At 42.5% G+C, this 20,973-nt stretch overlaps 1 protein-coding gene across 2 annotated transcripts in view; it reads left to right on the top strand.

Moving 5' to 3' along the window:
• PIEZO2 (piezo type mechanosensitive ion channel component 2) overlaps nt 1-20,973 on the top strand; it is a 490,804-nt gene that overhangs the window by 458,538 nt on the left and 11,293 nt on the right. For both annotated transcript variants that reach the window (XM_066247149.1, XM_066247150.1), the window contains 8 exons: nt 2,085-2,337; nt 4,284-4,416; nt 5,952-6,099; nt 6,412-6,626; nt 13,225-13,383; nt 15,340-15,487; nt 19,697-19,885; nt 20,301-20,393. In XM_066247149.1, the coding sequence (XP_066103246.1) occupies nt 2,085-2,337; nt 4,284-4,416; nt 5,952-6,099; nt 6,412-6,626; nt 13,225-13,383; nt 15,340-15,487; nt 19,697-19,885; nt 20,301-20,393 (1,338 nt within the window). The remainder of the gene's footprint in view (nt 1-2,084; nt 2,338-4,283; nt 4,417-5,951; nt 6,100-6,411; nt 6,627-13,224; nt 13,384-15,339; nt 15,488-19,696; nt 19,886-20,300; nt 20,394-20,973) is intronic.

Here is a 20,973-nt window from a genome sequence, read left to right as displayed (position 1 = left end):
AAACCTTTAGGCACTTTTACTACTTTTCGCAAATAGTCAAATGTTTTAAAGTTACAATTTTACATTTAAAGTATACAATAAACAAAATTTTAGTGTTTTGTGTTGATATACTTACTCTGATTTCTTCACTGAAAATTTCATTTACATGGTGAATGTATATGAGATTTGAGGTACTGGTATTATGCTGAAATTTTGGATAATCATATGAAAAATACTTTTGGAATGATAATTCTTTTCATGAGAAGACCAAACTACCCTCCAATTTTTTTGGTAGAAAAACCTCTTATAAAATGCTGCTATGGAAACCAAACAATAAAAACTATGTAAAACTTTGAAAAGTAGTTAAACCTATCCTATTTAGTATTAAGTGCTGCAATTTTATAAATAATTAGAAGAATTAATAAACTTAAATATACTATTAAGAATGTAGGGAAAGACTCAAAATGTTAATGTTAAAATGTTGGCAAAGGACAAAACAACTTTTAAAGTGATTTGAAAAAAATCAGTATAAACTAAAAAATCTCAATGATAGCTAAAATGTTTATTTATAAAAATGCATTTATTTAATGTTTAAAAATAGCCTGACCAGGTGGTGGTGCAGTGGATAGAGCATCAGACTGGGATGCAGAGGACCCAGGTTTGAGACCCCGAGGTCGCCATCTTGAGCATGGGCTCATCGGTTTGAGTAAAGCTCACCAGCTTGGACCCAAGGTCGCTGGCTCGAGAAAGGGGTTACACGGTCCACTGTAGCCCCACAGTCAAGGCACATATGAGAAAGCAATCAATGTACAACTAAGGTGTTGCAACGAAAAACTGATGATTGATGCTTCTCATCTCTCTCCATTCCTGTCTGTCTGTCCCTATCTGTCCCTCTCTCTGACTCTCTCTCTGTCTCTGTAAAAATAATAATAATATCTATATATAGATATATAGCTATAGATAGATAGATAGATAGATAGATATGTATTTAAAAATAATTAAATTACGTGAATTGGTTTTTTTGACCAACTGAATTTTGTCAAATTGGCCTGGAGCTCTTCTCTGCAGAAGTATGTCAGAGGGAGGATTGGTCAAAACGTTGGGGAATGGATGCAGAGCCTGGCAGTCGGGCGGTGAGCTAGCTCACTGGGGAGCCTTGTCCAACAGCAGCAAGGTCATCATTGTAAGGGTGACTTTCAGTCCAGGAAGCATCTTACTCCAGCAAGGCTCCTGCATTCTCCCCTCTTAATCAGCCCCTTTTATCCCATTTCTTTGAGGCAAATCTGGGCTCTGTAGAATGCAACATCATCTCTGTCTCACATGTGGGCCGACATTTCTTAAGTAAAGTATTTCAGCTCTGTTTCTGAGTCAGCCATGAATGACTCAGGTATTCACATCTTGTTATACAGGCTTGGGAGGGGACAGTAGCACTGTTCAAGCACAGACATTTGGTAAACGGGGCAGCAGGGCTAAATTCACCCACTGATACTTCAAGTTGATGCTTGGAATACTAGTTGTAAGCATAGAGATGTGTTCCGGAAAGTGCTGTCACTCAAAGAATAAGTAAAGTGATTACGTATAATTTTGCCTTTTCTCCATCTGCCCAAATCATCTGTCTCCATCTCAGTTAATCGGCCAAACTCTTATCATCCACACCCACTCATTTCCACTCTACTGAGACTAGCATAAAATTATATATAATAAGAGTTCCCAGAATCCCTCTCCATCGCTGGTTTTCTAATCCTTTCTTTTTAATTTCAGCTTTATTGAGGTATAACTGACAAATAAAATTATAAAATATTTAAACTGTACATCATGGTGATTAGATAAATATATACATTGTGAAAGGACTCCCCCATCTGGTTAATTAACACACTCATCACCTCACAAATTTATTTTTAACAGGAACATTTAAGTTCCACTCTCTCCACGAATTTGTTACATAGCAACAGATAATAACACAACACAATCAACTCTAGTCACTCTGTTTTACCTTCGGTTTTCTAATCTCGGGAGACAGTTTGTTGGATGAGCTATTGTAGGTCAGAGTACACGCGCCTTCTCCTGAAATGGCACTCTGAAGTGTCCCTCCCCTGCTTCCGCAGTGCCACGGCTTATGGGATGAAGATGACATTACCGACAGCGGCACCGACAAGGAAGACTCGGATGACGAGCTATCCCTCAGTCACGGCAGAAGGGCTTCCTCTGATTCTCTGAAATCCATCAACCTGGCCGCGTCCACAGAGTCAGTGCACGTGTCCTTCCCGGAGCAGCCGACGGCTGTCCGAAGGAAGCGTTCTGGCAGCGGCTCCCAGATATCCCAGAGATCCAGCTTTTCTTCAAATAGGTCCCAAAGAGGTATCCCGGGGCTGGAAATGCCAACCGAGGTGTCTCCTTTTCCTGGTGCCAGTATGTCTGGGGTAGGGGAGTTTGTTGGGTGCTACCAAGGAGACAGGTGAAAACAAAGTGCTTTGACATCAGACAAACCCCAGTCAGATCCTGGATTAGTTGCACATGTGACCTGGGGCAGTCATATTATTGCTCCAAATAGCAGATTCCTTCTGGGACAGGGAGTTCAGATAATTGTGAAAAGCGACCAGCGTACAGCTTGGGACCTAATAAACGTAGGACCCACAATAGTTTTAAAATCATAACCACACATTCTGCTGAGCCTGTCCAGAGTGCTGGAAATCACAATTTAATTCAAGAACATATTTAGATATTATTGACTGGAACTTTTAGCCACACTATCTAGTAATTTTCCCACCTAATTATGAATTTCTTACTAAACAGTGAATACAATCAGAATATATGCCTTACAGTTGCCAGTCTAGGAGTGATTGCCTGTTTGTATTTATAGCACTTCTGTCTGAAACTTACCAAATGCTGTGTAGAGTCGTGCCATGCATAATGACTCTTCAGGCAATGATGCACCACATACACAATGGTGGTATGCCATAAAGCAGGCGTCCCCAAACTACGGCCTGCGGGCCACATGCGGCCCCCTGAGGCCATTTATCCGGCCCTCGCAGCACTTCCGGAAGGGGCACCTCTTTCATTGGTGGTCAGTGAGAGGAGCATAGTTCCCATTGAAATACTGGTCAGTTTGTTGATTTAAATTTACTTGTTCTTTATTTTAAATATTGTATTTGTTCCCGTTTTGTTTTGTTTTTACTTTAAAATAAGATATGTGCAGTGTGCATAGGGATTTGTTCATAGTTTTTTTTTTTATAGTCCAGCCCTCCAACGGCCTGAGGGACAGTGAACTGGCCCCCTGTGTAAAAAGTTTGGGGACCCCTGCCATAAAGCCTAGCTATGTAGGGGGCTGTACCATCTAGAGTTGTGTACACTCTCTGTTGTTTACACAACCACAAAATTGCCTACTGATACATTTTTTCAGAATGTACCCCCAATTAATGTGTCATTAATTGGTGCATGAATGGATTCATCAGAAGATATTTTTCAGGCAGATGCTAGAACATCATCTCATATGCTTTTTACAGTTAGGGAAATTAGGACATGAAAAAAGGGTTGAGTCACGGACCCAATCTGAAAAGCCTGCAACCTAGGACCCCAGTTAGCACTACAAAAGCTGTTCTTTGAATGTATTTCTTCCGGGGGACAGAGGTCACATAATAATCCAGGGAAAAGTCAGCATTGGGTATAAAAAACCCCGGATGCATTTTACTGCTGACACAGTTGAGAGAGCAGATTTCGGGCCCTGGCCGGTTGGCTCAGCGGTAGAGCGTCGGCCTAGCGTGCGGAGGACCCGGGTTCGATTCCCGGCCAGGGCACACAGGAGAAGCGCCTATTTGCTTCTCCACCCCTCCGCCGCGCCTTCCTCTCTGTCTCTCTCTTCCCCTCCCGCAGCCAAGGCTCCATTGGAGCAAAGATGGCCCAGGCGCTGGGGATGGCTCTGTGGCCTCTGCCTCAGGCGCTGGAGTGGCTCTGGTCGCAACATGGCGACGCCCAGGATGGGCAGAGCATCGCCCCCTGGTGGGCAGAGCGTCGCCCCATGGTGGGCGTGCCGGGTGGATCCCGGTCGGGCGCATGCGGGAGTCTGTCTGACTGTCTCTCCCTGTTTCCAGCTTCAGAAAAATACAAAAAAAAAAAAAAAAAAAAAAAAAAAAAAAAAGAGAGAGAGCAGATTCCACTTTTTCAGTCACTGTTCTTACAGGCTGGTGTGTTCTTCCCTCTGAAACAGCGTCCAGCCACCCATCTGCCATGTGGGCCCCGGGAGCTCCTGTGGCCCCCGTGTCAACATGCCCGTGCCTCACAGTGCGTCTCGGTCTCTTCCTTTCCAGGCAGCACGAGCACCCGCAACAGCAGTCAAAAAGGAAGCAGCGTTTTGAGCATCAAGCAAAAAAGCAAAAAAGAACTTTATATGGAAAAGCTTCAAGAACATTTAATCAAAGCAAAAGCATTCACCATAAATAAGTGAGTGCATGCAAACCCTTGGGTTGTAGGTTTTATTTTAGGGCTGGGGAACTTTGGGAAATAATTGATAACAATTCATTGAAGTGAACAGAGAAGTGTTTCCTCATATCACACATATCATCTTCTTAAGGCATGAAAAAATGGGCTTATTATTATATTATTCTTAAAAATCAATTTTTAATAAGTGTGATTCATTTTTATATTCACTGCATTTATAAACACACATTTTCTGTTTGAACAGGATAAATAAGTAATTTCAGAAGCTCACAGTATGTAATTCCAGGCATTATCATGGGAAAGTGTACTGGGCAGAGAAGAATTTGATGTCAAAGCTTTAGACACACAATCTCATCCTAGTGAGGGGAAACTGAGGCACATGGTAGAGAAATAGTTTGTCCATTGTCATATAGTCGGTCTCCAGCAAATATACAGGTTGTTCACAAGTGTCAAGAACACAGACAAAGTCCCGGGTTTGATTCCTGGCCAAGGCACGCAGGAGAAGCACACATCTGCTTCTCCACCCCTCCCCCTCTCCTTCCTCTCTGTCTCTCTCTTCCCGTCCCGCAGCCAAGGCTCCATTGGAGCAAAGTTGGCCCGGGCACTGAGGATGGCTCTATGGCCTCTGCCTCAGGCACTAGAATGGCTCTGGTCGCAACAGAGCAACACCCCAGATGGGCAGAGCATCGCCCCCTGGTAGGCATGCTGGGTGGATCCTGGTTGGGCGCATGAGGGAGTCTGTCTGACTACCTCCCCGTTTCCAACTTCAGAAAAAAAAAAAAAAAGAACCCAGACAAGCAACCACTGAGAAGGCAAAATAAAGGACACAAAGCAGGGCTGGTTGTGAATATGGGTTCTGAGACCAGGAGGGTCATCTATACCTGAACATGGCCTAGAACTGAAGGCAAAACCCAGAGCACAGTAAAGATAGGGCAGAAGCTGGGCAGACAAGCCAGGCCAGGAGGAGACGGTAACACAGGACAGAGCAAGGAGAACTCAATGCCCAGGGCACCACCTGGGAACCGAGGGAGGCCCAAGACCCTGAAAGGGGAGGACAGGGCTTCCTAACGATGACCTGGAGCCTGATCAGCACTTACGCTCTAAGTATTCCCATTGATTTCTCATCCCAGCCCTGTGCTTCAGGTCTGAGGATTTCTGTCATTTTATAGAAGAAAAAATGAAAACAAGGAGAGTTCAATAGCATGCTCAAGGTCTCACAGGTGGAGTGTAATTGAATCAGGTGACAAATTGTTCTTTTAAATTTCAGGGCTTTGTATCATTCTGTTACATATCAGGCAAGAGAAAAGGTCTGTCTTCCCACCATCAAAAAGGGCTGTAGTTCCCACCTTGGTAGTAAGCTTGTATACAATACACCTAGTTAGAGCGGGAGCCGCCGCCCAGCAGGACTGTCCTGATGCCGAGAGAGACATTCAGCCTGATTGAAAAGAGAAGTGCAGAGAAGCCGAGTGACTGTGGTATCTGCTCTTCTCTTCACTTCTGCCTTTCCTGAAGCAAGTGGGCGGGTCTCTATTTTGCAGGACACTGCAAATATATGTGCCCATCAGACAGTTCTTCTACAACCTCATCCACCCGGACTACAGTGCCGTGACAGACGTGTATGTGCTTATGTTCCTGGCTGACACTGTTGACTTCATCATCATCGTCTTTGGCTTTTGGGCCTTTGGGGTAGGTGAAGGCCACCACATAGACCAGCGGTTCTCAACCTGTGGGTCGCGACCCCAGCGGGGTCGCCTAAAGCCATCGGAAAATACATAATGCATATCAGGTATTTACATTCCGAATCATAACTGTAGCAAAATTATAGTTATGAAGTAGCCACCAAAATTATTTTTTGGTTTGGGGTCACCGCAACATGAGGAACTGTATTGCGGGGTCACGGCATTAGAAAGGTTGAGAACCACTGACATAGACAATGTCTAATAGCAATGCTTCTGTGTGAAATGCCACTCAGGCCCGAATCTGTTGACTTCTCCCCAGAAACACTCAGCAGCAGCAGACATCACCTCTTCCCTGTCTGAAGACCAAGTTCCTGGGCCGTTTCTGGTGATGGTCCTCATCCAGTTTGGAACCATGGTGGTGGACCGAGCCCTATACCTCAGGAAGACCGTATTGGGAAAGGTCATTTTCCAGGTCATTCTTGTGTTTGGAATTCACTTCTGGATGTTCTTCATCTTGCCTGGTGTGACAGAGAGGTAAGATCTTCGGAAGCTGGAGCCAAGGACCCACAATGCAACGAATTTCGGAAGGTTATCGCTCCACATGCACAGCAGAGTCACCAGGCACAGGCCGAGGGATGGCAACGCGGCTCCATGGGCAGGAGACGCTGGAGCGTTTAATAACTGTTAAATTCAATGTGCATCCGAAGTGTAAACACATTCTGCAAAATCTTTTCATTGCATATATATATATATATATATATATATATATATATATATATATATTCAAAGAAATAGGGTCTTCAGAACAACAAAGGTGACAACCTTAAGGATCAGAGCAAATCAAAGGTTATTATGTTGTGATTGTTTCTACACATTAACACAGCAATCTTCAACAAGTGTGCCACAGGAATTTTTAAAACATGGGATACCCAACTATTTAGTCAGGTGCACTGACCTCTTTTCCCTTAGACTGTCAAATAAAAAAATGACAAGGGCCAATACAACAATAGCTCCTCAGTATGAATGAATCAAAATGATACCTTCTTTTTTTGTCAGATCGGCAATAAAAATATATTTGTTGGTGTGCTAAAGAACTTTAGTAATCAGTTTATGTATGCTGTGAGATGAAACAGGTTGCAAACTGCTGCCTTGTAGATGCATGTATTGGGACATAGTCTTAGGAAGAGAGGACACGAGACTGTCATATGAGAAGTGGATGAGAAAAATGCAGACTGTTTAACTGGTAGAAGAAAATGCAGAGGATGGTGGAGGGCAGATGATACTAGTGTCTGCCACGCAGGGTAAGTGTGCGGGCCGAGTAGCAGCGTTTGGGGAGCGCCAGGAACAGTCTCAGCGCACAGAGAGGGAGGAATGCAGACCCAAGAAGCCACGACACTGCTGCTGTTACCACAACTACTGCTTCCGGTTAAGACGGGCTAGAGATGGGAGATTTAAAAAGAGTAGCCTAAAGTCTGAGAGTGAGAGGCCTGCTAAGATCCTAGAAGGCTGCTAACACCGTTTTCCCCTGCATCACCTGGAACCCTAAGCATCTTCTGTGTTGAGCTTCTTCAGTTTCCCAAGGGTACCATGTCATCCCAAATCTCAAAGCTCTTCTGCTGTCACCCCTTCTCTCCAGCCTCCAACCCACAGTGCCCATTACATCTTAACCCTGATACCATTTTTCCCCAGGTCTTTCCACCACTCACTTCTACCCAAAATAATATTTGGGACAAATTGAGTTCTTAATGCATGAACAGATAAATGTGTTGATTGATAATGCAAGGGAGACAGCTATAAACAGGAACTATCAGTTCTGTTAGGTTATGAAAGTAAAGGGCCCACAGAAGGGGAACATGGAAGTGTTCGTTTAATGCAATAGGAATGATATTTTTAATAAACATATTATTAGAAGTCTTTATGTGCAACACTAATTTGACTGAATCATTAATCAGAGTCATTCATAGCCTTATGTATAACGTGTCAATGAGGTGAACTAATACCATTTTTTTTTTTTTTTGTATTTTTTCAAAGCTGGAAACGGGGAGGCAGTCAGACAGACTCCCGCATGCGCCCGACCGGGATCCACCTGGCATGCCCACCAGAGGGGGATGCTCTGCCCATCTTGGGGCATCGCTTTGCTGCAATCAGAGCTATTTTAGTGCCTGAGGCAGAGGCCACAGAGCCATCCTCAGTGTCCGGGCAAACTTTGCTCCAGTGGAGCCTCGGCTGCGGGAGGGGAAGAGAGAGACAGAGAGAAAGGAGAGGGGGAGGGGTGGAGAAGCAGATGGGCGCTTCTCCTGTGTGCCCTGGCTGGGAATCAAACCCGGGACTTCTGCACGCCAGGCCAACGCTCTACCACTGAGCCAACCAGCCAGGGCCACTAATACCATTTTTTAGAAGTGTGAATAGAAAATAATGAAAATGGATTTTAGCTGCCTTGCTCATAAATGGACTGAAGTGTAATTCCTAATGAGGAAATCCAGCTCTAATGATGCTGGAGCTAAATGTCTGTTTTTAACTGAATGTTTAGTCTCTGACCTTTTAATTTTAGTATAAAAAGTATTGCTTTATATTAATAACTGGTAGCAATGCAAAATATTTTCAAAGTAAAAATGAAATTAAGTCTGACCAAGCAGTGGTGCAGTGGATAAAGCATTGGCCTGGGACAGTGAGGACCCAAGTTTGAAACCCCAAGATTACTGCCTGAGCCCAGGCTTAAGCACAGGGTCACCAGCTTGAACGCGGGATAACCCCATGGTCACTGCCTTGAGCCCAAGGTCACTGGCTTGATCAAGGGGTCACTGGCTCAGCTGGAGCCCCCCCCCCACAAGGCACATATGCAAAAGCAATCAATAAACAATTAAGGTGCTGCAATAAAGAATTTATGCTTCTCATCCCTCTCTCTTCCTGTCTCTGTCCCTGTCTGTTCCTCTCTGTCTCCCTCTCTGTTTCTTTCTCTCTCTCTCTCTCTTTCACTTAAAAAAAAAAGAAATTAAGATCATTTTTCTGGAGTGTAAAGTAGTACTAACTAAACAAAAGATTGTTAACTAGAAGATCCCCAGGAGCCCAGTAAGTCTTCTGTTACACACTGTATTTTGAGAGAGTAAATGTATCTCAGACAATAAAAATAATTCCGATTAAGGCAAGCTCTTTGTCACTCAGCTAACTGTTGGTGAGACCAGACTCCCCATCCCAGGCCTCTGGGCCCTACTGTAACTGTACCTACTCTATGCGGTACCCCTCTCCTCATGGGAGGCATCTCATACTTGCTTCCAAGCAGATCTTTTAAAAACACATAGCCATCTATTTCACTGTGCAGTGTCAAGAATTTGACCATTCCAGTCCTAGAAGAGAGCCCCCAGAGCAAGGGTCTCTGCCTTGTCCTTACAGGGGAGCCTCCAAAAAGACCAGTGCTTCCAAATATACCACAGTTGTGAAGCTACAGAGATTCACTTTTAGCAGGATCAAACCACCAAATATACTGCTCCCAAAAATGAGGGGATATTTCAAAATGAATATGAAGTGATAAAAAAAAAAGAAGCATTTTGATTTTCTTTATTAAACAAGAAGAACAGAAAAGCAAACAAGTCAAAGAAAGTTCAATTATGCAAATGAGATGCAAAACCAACTTTTATTTCATCGGTGAAGATGCACTGTACAAAAGGCTGAAAGTACTGGAGTATCTGCATGTTCTCTGATCCCCTAATTTTTGTGAGCAGTGTATTTTCATCGCCCCTGGCTCCTGCCTGTGTTAATTTGCTATTGCTGCTGGAACAAATTGCTGCACCCTTAGAGCTTAAAAAAATGCAAATGCAAATGTATCATCTTCCAGTTTTGTAGGTCAGCAGTTCCACACAGGTCTTACTTGATTAAAATTAAGGTGCTGGCAAAGGCTGTTTTTCTTTTTAAAAGCTCTAGGAGAGAAGCCCCTTCCTTGCCTTTTCTAGCTTCTAGAGGTGCCCATATTTCTTGACTCGTGGCCCCTTCCTCCATCTTCAAAACCAGTAACAAAGGGTCAGGTCCTCTCATCATATCTCTCTGACCTTTCTGTTGTCAAGTCTCCCTCTGACCACAGCTGACAAAGACTCTCTCCTTTAAGGACTCATTGATTAGATGGGGCCACCGGGATAATCTAGGACTCTGCCTCAAGGTTCTTAACCTTACTCTCATCTGCAAAGTTGCCTTTGCCATCTAAGGTAACATATTCGTATATTCTGAGGATCAGGACATACACATCTTTGTGGGGGGCCGTCCTTCTGTCTTCCATGCGGTTGTACCAGGCTTTTGAAGAAATTAGCAGCCTGGCGGCAACACCTTCCAAATAAAATATTGCTGAAATGTTAGTTATAATGACTCCATGAATAAAAGCTTCTTCTCCTGAGGTGATTTACAATCATGCCTATTCAATCCCACTTTATATTTATTGAGTACCTATTATGCCCAGGGCAGTAGACCAAGTGAAAAGGGGCATACCACCAACATAAATATAGCATGGACTCGCCCTGGCCGGTTGGCTCAGCGGTAGAGCGTCGGCCTGGCGTGCAGGGGACCCGGGTTCGATTCCTGGCCAGGGCACGTAGGAGAAGCACCCATTTGCTTCTCCACCCCCCCACCCTCCTTCCTCTCTGTCTCTCTCTTCCCCTCCCGCAGCTGAGGCTCCATTGGAGCAGAGATGGCCCAGGCGCTGGGGATGGCTCCTTGGCCTCTGCCCCAGGTGCTAGAGTGGCTCTGGTCACGGCAGAGCAACGCCCCGGAGGGGCAGAGCATCGCTCCCTGGTGGGCAGAGCTTCGCCCCTGGTGGGCGTGCCGGGTGGATCCCGGTCGGGTGCATGCGGGAGTCTGTCTGACTGTCTCTCCCCATTTCCAGCTTCAGAAAAATACAAATATATATATATATAGCATGGACTCATCGCCATGTGAGACGGCCCACTCAGTGGGCTCCCAGAGCTCATGACACTATGACCACAGAGATCGATCATGTCTCTATTAGATCTCACCTTTGGGCCTCACCTGAATGCCATTCTTAATGAAACAGATTACCTTATACTTATTTTTTGTATATTTAATTTAAGATATATTGGGTTTGGGAGCCTTTGGCCTCCATCACCAGCATATCAATGACAACATAATTTCTTGACATTTCAAATCATGCTGCCGTTACTTAACATTCCAAATTCATTTTACTTCTTTCAAATATTGTTATCGAAAATTTATTGTGTAAAGAAAACATTTCTTAATAGCCATATTTTCTAAGTCTTTTTCAAAACAAATAAAAGAATAAAGGGAAAAATAGATTAGGAGTCTTTTAAGCTATACAGGAAAAAATTATGGCTACCAGTTTGACCAGGAGGTGGTTCAGTGGATAGAGCATCAGACTGGGATGCAGAGGACCCAGGTTCAAGACCCCGAGATCACCAGCTTGAGTGCGGGCTCATCTGGTTTGAGCAAAGCTCACCAGCTTGGACCCAAGGTTGCTGGCTTGAGCAAGGGGTTACTCGGTCTGCTGAAGACCCACAGTCAAGGCACATATGAGAAAGCAATCAATGAACAACTAAGGTGTCGCAACAAAAAACTGATGATTGATGCTTCTCATCTCTCTTTGTTCCTCCCTGTCTATCCCTCTCCCTGACTCTCTCTCTCTCTCTGTCTCTGTAAAAAAATATATATATTATGGCTACCAGTCGTATATTGAGCATTAGGAAGCTCTAGTGTCTTGAATAATTAATTAATAATTAATTCAATAAATGGATTTTTCTGTAGATATGCCATTATTTAGTCCACAAACATCCCAGGATTGCCTGCAGTCTACAAAGCAGCACAGCAGGTGCTATGGAAGACATAGAGTTGACTCTAACTTCCAGCAACAAAACACACGGAGACCACCAAAGAAACCTTCCCGTGCAAGCCACCCTCAATGTCCCTAGTTAGATGTAATACAATTGCTTCAAAAACCACAGATTAACTATTACTTTTTTTAACACACTTTAAGGTCATGGGAGGGAAAAATTTTTAATGGGTGAATCATGGATTGATCCTTTCCTAAGGAATAGAAGGCCATACAGTTTTATGTCCTTGACTATAATTTTGATAGATATAGAAGAATTCTTCCCCATGCCATTTTTATATCAATTGCCTGTAATACCTAAGGGCATTTCCCTGGAGAGCTAAAGGAATATTTTCTCTGAATACTCTATCAATAAGGACAGTAAAAAGAGTGAGGGAATGAGTAGTATATGTGAGCTCTCTATAAAATATCTCACATTTATATTGATAACTGGCTAGATCATGCTTCAATATAGTTAAATTATGTTTCAATATAGTTAAATTAATTCCTTAGGTTCTGAAATGCCAAAGGTGGATTATTCTATAGGAAAGACATTTATAAGTATATTTTTTGAATTCTCTAGTTGTTGACATCTATGTAGAGGTCCCTATGTCCTCCAGATACATGGGCCAATGCATTCCTGGCTTGTCCTTAGAGCTTTTCAACTGAGAATAGCTATTTTCAATTTTAAAATAATACATGTTTTCTCCTAATAACAAAAAATGAATAACTTAAAAGCTACTAAGACAAAACCAAAATATAATATTGAGTAATACATTGCTTGATTAAAAGAAATATCAAGTATTTCTCTTAATTTAAACAAAGTTTTTTTTTAAATCTGTAGTGACCATATTTAAGACTCTTGAAGAATGCTATATTTATCAGAGTAAAAAAAAATACTATGTCTCATCATTCTTTGAAAATCTGTTCCAAAATTTTTTTTCTAGTGGGATATTTAGTTCCACTGTTTTTGCTTGAACTTATTGCTAACATTCATGAACTGTAAAACACTGTGCATGTGCGTTTTTTTGTTTGTTTGTTTTTGTTTGTTTGTTTTTGCTGGTCTTTAATTTGGACCAGGGTAGCATCACCATCCATATTGTGAGAAAATGTTATTAGTAAGTTTTCCTAACAGTAATTTACTTTAATTATCGCCTAAACAACTATGTATAGTGAATTCCTTAGACTTGACTGAATTGACTTTCATGTGAGATGGGTAATTAGGCTTTTTCTAAAATCCTAAACTGGTATTCTTTTTTACTAGAGGAATATTTTATTCTCTCAATTTTCTGAATTTTTGTATTTTAGGAAATTCAGCCAGAACCTGGTTGCTCAGCTCTGGTATTTTGTGAAATGTGTTTACTTCGGGTTGTCTGCCTATCAGATCCGTTGTGGCTACCCAACACGAGTCCTTGGAAACTTCCTCACAAAAAGCTACAATTATGTCAACCTCTTCTTGTTTCAAGGGTAAGGACACACTCTCTGTCATCACAGCCTCTCACAGAGCGGGGGCTGGCAATGAAAAGGCATTTTGCTTCCTACTGGAAGGAACAGGAAGAGGAAGAAAGCTGACATACAAGAATGCAGATCATTATAGAACTCTTACAATGTTTAGCAAAGAACAACTATGCTTTTTGAAATACTATGTGTAGTTGCCACACACCTGGCCAGGATGTTGTTCTAGGATCGTCCATGTGGATTAATTTTCTATTTCTGTATCCTGTATAATTACTGTGATAATACTTTGGAATACATGATCCTTAAGTATTAATATGCTTCTGGGTACAATAGAACCGAATGTCTGGAACCTAGACTATTCCAAACTATCTTTGGAATTTTGCATGTACAATAAGTTTATCCATCGAAAAAGATTGTTTATTCCCTTTAACATCAATAGGAATGTCACATAACTGTCTAATTCCCAGTGGTAAGTTAGCTGTCAAAGGAAGCATATAGGTCTTCCATGTGAGAATTTCATTGGTAGCAACTCCTCTCTGTTCCCTCAGAAATTAGACTAGGGCATGAAAAGTTAGTCTTCTCCTGGCACAGCTGGCTCCTAGTTAGAAACAGTCCCCGGGACTGGGGACTTAGTCATAGAAGAGGTGTGGAGCATGCTCAGATGTTATAAACCTTCCTATATGGAACAGTGTTTTGCTTAGTGCCATCCTGTAGGGGTAGAGGGACTGATATTTCATCAAGGGATTGAATTAATGCTCTCGTGACAAGGCTGAGTAGCCCAAGTGGTAACCCAAGCTGTTGTGAGGGCCGTCAGATGAACCAGGTTCTCCAACCTGGAGAAGTTCTATGTCAGTCAAGAAAGAGGAACTGTTTCCCAGACTGGAGAAGGAACCCAGACCAGCCTACCCAATTTAAATATAATAGACTAAGCCAGAGTCCTATTAGCCTTAGTCATCTAGTAGGTCTATCGGCCGTGGGCCCTCCTGTGTGCCCCCGATGACGTCCTCTTCCCTCTGATGGCTCTCGTTTGCCCTCACCTTTCACTTACCAGGTGTATTACCTTTCCCAACTCATTCGACAGCAAAGCCCCAACAACACAATAATCTTATGACCAACAGAGACTTGTAATATGGACAAATAAATGCATTTGAAAGGTAAATAGTGGTTATTTGCAAATGATATGATTTTTTAATTTTTTAAAATTTGTATTGAATTTATTGAGGTGACATTAATTAACAAAATTATACATGTTTTGAGTACACATGATATGATTTTTATATATAGAAAATTCTGAAAACTCATCACCTGATAAACTTTAAAACTAATCAACAAATTCTGTAAAGTGGCAGGATATAAAATCAGAAATCAATTATGTTTTAAGACGAAAACATCTGAAAATGAAACGAAGAAAAATTCTCTCATTACAATAACATCAAAAAGAACAAAGTACTTAGAAATGAACTTAACCAAAGAAATGAAAGATTTGCCCAATTTCTTATTAAAAAAATTTGAAGATTATCTTTAAACATTTTAAAAGGGAATTCCAGTTTGTATCAGCCAAAAAAAAAAAAAAAGAATGAAAAATACCAATCTATTTATTAGACTTCTAATGAAAAGCAATTGTGTGCCAAGTTGGATTTTACCACGTGGATCACCTTGAGAATTTTTCCTAAGATCTAAGGGCTAAAAAATATAAGTAACTACATGAGCTCGCAGAGTTGGCTAGGTATTGGGGGCCATCTCACAAGGTCTCTCTAACACAGCGGTTCTCAACCTGTGGGTCGCACATAATGCATATCAGGTATTTACATTCCGAATCATAACTGTAGCAAAATTACAGTTATGAAGTAGCCACCAAAATTATTTTTTGGTTTGGGGTCACCGCAACATGAGGAACTGTATTGCAGGGTCACGGCATTAGAAAGGTTGAGAACCACTGCTCTAACAAGACGTGGTTTCCTCCAGGTTCCGCCTCGTCCCGTTTCTGACTGAGCTAAGGGCGGTGATGGACTGGGTGTGGACAGACACGACTCTGAGCCTCTCCAGCTGGATCTGTGTGGAGGACATCTACGCTCACATATTCATCCTGAAGTGTTGGCGGGAGTCAGAAAAAGTAAGCCAAGAAAGAATCCCTTCTCCTTATTTGTGTCTCTTAGATACAGGCTGGTTATAAGATTACTGTGAACTTCTGCAAGTTTTGTGGCCAAATAAATGGAGATGGGGCAAAAAAAAAATACTGGGACCTATAAATGTCTTTTGCTTTTCGCCCCACTGGAGTTGGGAAATTTGGACAATAGCATCCAGATGTATTTTTTTTTTTTTGGCAACTGTATATTGTAGTTATTTTTAAAACAAGAAATGACATACTGCTGTATGACCCAATAATTCTTATATGACTCTTTTGGGAACAGGAGGGGAATGTGCTTTGAGGGGGGAAAAGTGGGGTCAGGTGGATTGGACCCAAGCTCACCACCTAATGTCCTCTTTGATGAGGGATAGACATAGAACTGCTTTTTGCAAAAGAAATTGAAGTGCAAATTTTTTATTATTCTGCCAGATTGAATATTAAAGTTAAGTATGGATAGAATTATGATTCTTTGTCGGATTTTTCAAGCTTAACATGAAACAGGAGCCAGCTGCATAGTAGCAATAGAAATACTCAGGCAACATTGGCAGAGGTGGCATGAAATCTTTCTTTACTTATCTCCATAATACCCTTATTGGAAAAGTGCCCTCTAGTCCATATAATTTCTGTGCTTTGCAGTTTCTTCTGGGAATTTCTGCTTTATAGTTGTGGGGCCCACTGTACTGTGGCCTCTGTGTTACGGCCATCCTTCTTATAAAGGACAGGGTCATTCTGGCTTAGAACAGTAGGTATTTCTACACAACAAAGGACTTACAATTATACTTTTCTCATTTTTATTTATGATTAAGAAATAAAAGCCTCACCCAACAATTTTGGGAGTATATCCGAAAAAAACCCAAAATACGAGTTTGAAAGAATCTATGTACCCCATGTTCATTGCAGTATTATTTGCAAAATATATGATTTCCTTTTCTATGACTTAGCCAAGGTTTCGAAGCAGCCCGCATACCCATCAGTAGATGAGTGGCTAAAGAAAAGCTCTGGTACATTTACACAGTAGAGTACTACTAAGTCCTAGAAAAGACGGAAATCATATATTTTGCAACAGCATGCATGAACGTGGAGAGTATTATCCTAAGTGAAATTAGCCAGGCAGAGATCTCACTGGTATGTAGAATCTAATGATAGAAATAAACTAACAAACTAAATAGAAACAGACTCATAGATACAGAGAATAGACTGACAGCTGTCAGAGGGGAGGGGGTTGGCGGAGGCTGGGTGAAAAAGGTGAAGGGATTAAACAAAAAAAGAGTCATTGACACAGACAACAGTATGGTGATTACCAGAGGGGGAAGGGGTGGGGGAGGAGCAGAGGGTACAGGGGGGTAAATGGGGATGGAAGGAGGACTCGACTTGGGGTGGTGAACACAGTACAATATACAGATGATGTCTTATAGCATTACACACATGAAACCTATATAATTTTATTAACCGGTGTCACCCCAGTAAACTCAATAAAAATAAATGCCTCATTTTAATGTATTGCCTTTACTTACATATATGCTTCTAACTTTTTACCTTTTGTAAAATTTTTTATTGTTTTGAGAGAGAGAGAGAGAGAGAAGGAAGAGAGAGACAGAGTGAGGGGGAGGGGAAGAGAGGAGGGAGAAGCATCAACTCGTTGTTCCACTTAGTTGTGCACTGATGGACTGCTTCTCGTGCATGCCCTGACTGGAGATCAAACTTATGACCTCAGCACACCCGGATGACACTTTATCCACTGAGCCACCTGGGCAGGGCATGTGCTTCTAACTTATGCTATGTCTATGGCTATTTAAATCAAACATGGTCAAACATCCTGAGAAATGTAGGTATGTGGGAAGTAAGTATTAGGGAGTCTAAGGAAATCTGACTCTAGTTTCTACTTCATCCCATAAGAGACTGAAACCTTACCAGTGGCAATCACTTGTCTAGTATGATGCGGAAGAGTGCCTTTTAAAAGTGACTTTTCTTGTGGATTAGTCTATATTGAATGTAATATTCTCCTTGGGTTTTATATATATATATATTTTTTGTATTTTTCCGAAGCTGGAATCGGGGAGGCAGTCAGACAGACTCCTGCATGCACCCGACCAGGATCCACTCGGCATGCCCACCAAGGAGGTGATGCTCTGCCCATCTGGGGTGTCGCTCTGCTGCAACCAGAGCCATTCTAGCACCTGAGGCAGAGGCCATAGAGCCATCCTCAGCGCCTGGGGCCAACCTTGCTCCAATGGAGCCCCAAACCCGGGACTCCTGCACGCCAGGCCGACGCTCTACCACTGAGCCAACCGGCCAGGGCTCTCCTTGGGTTTTATTAATGCACTTTAGGAAGAAACATCAATTTTCTGAACGGCCAACGTTAGCATGAGCAACAGTGCAGGCTACTCCCTCCTAGTCATTTTGCACAATGATTTCCATGCAGCCATTGCCCAAAACACTTTACACAGTCAGGAAATGTGGCATGACAGCAACTGCCAACTGGGAAACCTGGCTGAGAGTGAGTCACGTAGGAAAGAGGTGATGGGGCAGCATAGGTCGAGAAGGTAGCAAGGAGGTTGCTGCGAAAGTGAAGGGAGAGAGAGTCTCACAATCAGTGAGGCCCGAGGTCTCGGCCCTGTTCCACCCTGGGAAGTGCATGCTCTGCAGGACACTCGGGGCTTCTAGGAGCTGTTGTCATGAATGTCAAGGACACTGGCCTTCGGGAGAGGGACCAACATGGTTTCACTTCAGGCAGAAGAGACTCAAACTGTTCTTGACAGAATAGTTGTATCTCTTTAAATTCACAGAACTCTTCATTATGTGATATTATGGTGCTATTGGAGTGGATAAAATGTCCCATTGTCTAAGCTTGCCTCGTTGAGAAAATAAAGAAAAAGCAAATCTGTGTGTGTATGAATAGATATTTCAAATATTCTAATTTTTCTTTCATATTAGAAAATTTTAAGCAATGATCTCAAATCCTAGTGCAAAGATATTAACTATAGTCCTTAATATGAACCTCATGCAACTTCACAACCCAGAGTAATTTAAACACATTATCTTTTGTGCACTGAGTAAATAATGCTTCCATGCTGGCTCTGATCTGCCCTTCATGTCCTGTGTTTCTAAGTTCATATTCAGGAGCTACTGAGTGTCAAAGCTTAGAGAGCCCTTTACCAGTATCCTTTAAAGTCCTCAGGGAGGTCTCTGCTGGCTTCGAGACCTCTCTTTCTAGGTTTGTAACCCAGAACTCTTTGCTTACAGGTAGAACATGAATTATTTTTCCTTCCTTAACCTACTGAATGAACATATCCCAAGGAAGTGTGAGCTCCAGGTTGGGGAGGGGGATGACCGCCCCATTATGTACGTAGCCTAACCTCAAGGGTCACCCTGGAAAGGAATAAGTAATTAGGTCACTGAGAAGCAACATTTAAGCAAGAAATATGCATAGAGAGCTGGTGCAGTTTCATACTGGGCAGCAAAGCTGGCTCTTTCCACCTTGCCCATAGCCTCTAAGACAGAGCTTAGTGGGCACTTGGTAAGATGAATGAAAGTGATTCCAGCCTTGCCAAGTGCACTGCCCTTGTACAGGAAGGAGCAAGTCCCTTGGGTGACACACACACCTACCACCACGCCTACCCCTCCCCGCTCAGCACAGCACCCAACCAAGGACCCCTGTGGAGTTCAATTCCAACACACGGCTGGCCTGATCCTACAAATCTTATTATCATATTTGAACAACATTGTTTTGACAATGTGTGTGATGAATGAAGTGAAAAAGTGTTTCCACCTACCAAAGGGGAGGAGGGGTCAGTTGAAAGACACAGCTTTGAACACTCAGGAATTTAAAGTAAAATGCCTTTCTCCTACATGATCCCATAAAACCCAAAGCTTTATTTAGCAGAATATTTGATCCATCGGTCCTTAGATTCATCACCAGCAAAACTCACACCAGAATTATAAGGAAAAGGTTGCTCAGGTCCTGTTGGTGTCTTGTGGCACCACGGTGAGGACATGTAGGGAATCTCATTATAGCTTCATGTCACCACTTAACTTAGTTCCCAGGCTGTGACAAGGCTGCTCTCCCCACTTCAGAGCAAACAGAGCAGAACCAGGACTGAATCGAGTCACAACCCCTTGAGAAGAGCACTCGTCCCCTTCGTCTGCTTCTCAGGGCACAGTAGTCTGAACCTGGTGCAAACTCTTCCATTGCAGAGATACCCTCAGCCCCGGGGGCAGAAGAAGAAGAAGGTGGTGAAGTATGGCATGGGGGGCATGATCATCGTCCTGCTTATCTGTATCGTCTGGTTTCCTCTTCTCTTCATGTCTCTCATCAAATCTGTTGCCGGGGTGATCAACCAGCCCCTGGATGTCTCGGTCACAATCACCTTGGGAGGTTACCAGGTAATCGCTGTGAACTTCCTCCAGGTCTCAGTCACCTACGAGTACCTCACCTTGTGCATTAATCTTTCCTGATAACCACCTAGAGGACCTTCAGTTAGGTTTTGCTGATCCATATTTCCTGTCTAAATTTTGACTTCTCAGGAAATACATGATGTTTGAAATAAGGTGCAGAAGGCAGTGAAAGGATAGTTCTGTTCTGGGTTGTGTGTGTGTTGAGTGTGTGTGTGTGTGTGTGTGTGTGTGTGAATGTGTGTTCTGGTTTTGATTGTAAAATAGCCACTTCAAAAAGAAATCTCTGAGGCTAGTTGCCGCTGGGTATTCAGTGGGTGACATGCTATGCAGTTAGTATACTGAGAACCCAGGATGCAGAGAAGAGCTTTGGAATATTGACCATACTGTGTATCTTGTTTTCCAGCCTATTTTTACAATGAGCGCCCAGCAAAGCCAGCTGAAAGTCATGAACCAAACAAAGTTTTCTGAATTTTCAAAACGTTTCTCTAAGGACACTGTAAGTAAATATGTATAATAAATCTCCCTGAAGACCTTTCATCTAGGTGAACTGAGTGGTTGTCATATTACTCACTGCTTTGCTGTAGCCTGTGGGGGGAAGGGCTTTTCACAGATTATTAGTTGTACCAGCAGATTCCTAGCCACTGGCCACTTTGATCATCTAAGACAGTGGTTGGCAAACTCACTAGTCAACAGAGTCAAGTATCAACAGTACAATGATTGAAATTTCTTTTGAGAGCCACATTTTTTAAACTTAAACTATATAGGTAGGTACATTCCTTATCGAGATAGTCCCTGCACGTGGTATTTTGTGGAAGAGCCACTTTCAAGGGGCCAAAGAGCCGTATGTGGCTCGCGAGCTGCAGTTTGCCAGCCAGGGATCTAAGACGTCTATATTATTGGATATAGGTGTTAACAAATATAATTTTATTTCAGAACCTTTTAAGGAAACTCAGTGGTATTGATCCATTTAAATTTTTAAATTTTTAAAAATTGTGGTACATATTGATCCTTTTCACCAGAGGGTCTACTCTGGGAATCTATCCGAAGGAGTGATTCAAAATGTGGGAAGAGCACTA

This window comes from Saccopteryx bilineata, chromosome 11 (assembly GCF_036850765.1).
Source record: "Saccopteryx bilineata isolate mSacBil1 chromosome 11, mSacBil1_pri_phased_curated, whole genome shotgun sequence".
NCBI lineage: Eukaryota > Metazoa > Chordata > Mammalia > Chiroptera > Emballonuridae > Saccopteryx > Saccopteryx bilineata.
This window is presented reverse-complemented; position numbering and strand designations above follow the sequence as displayed.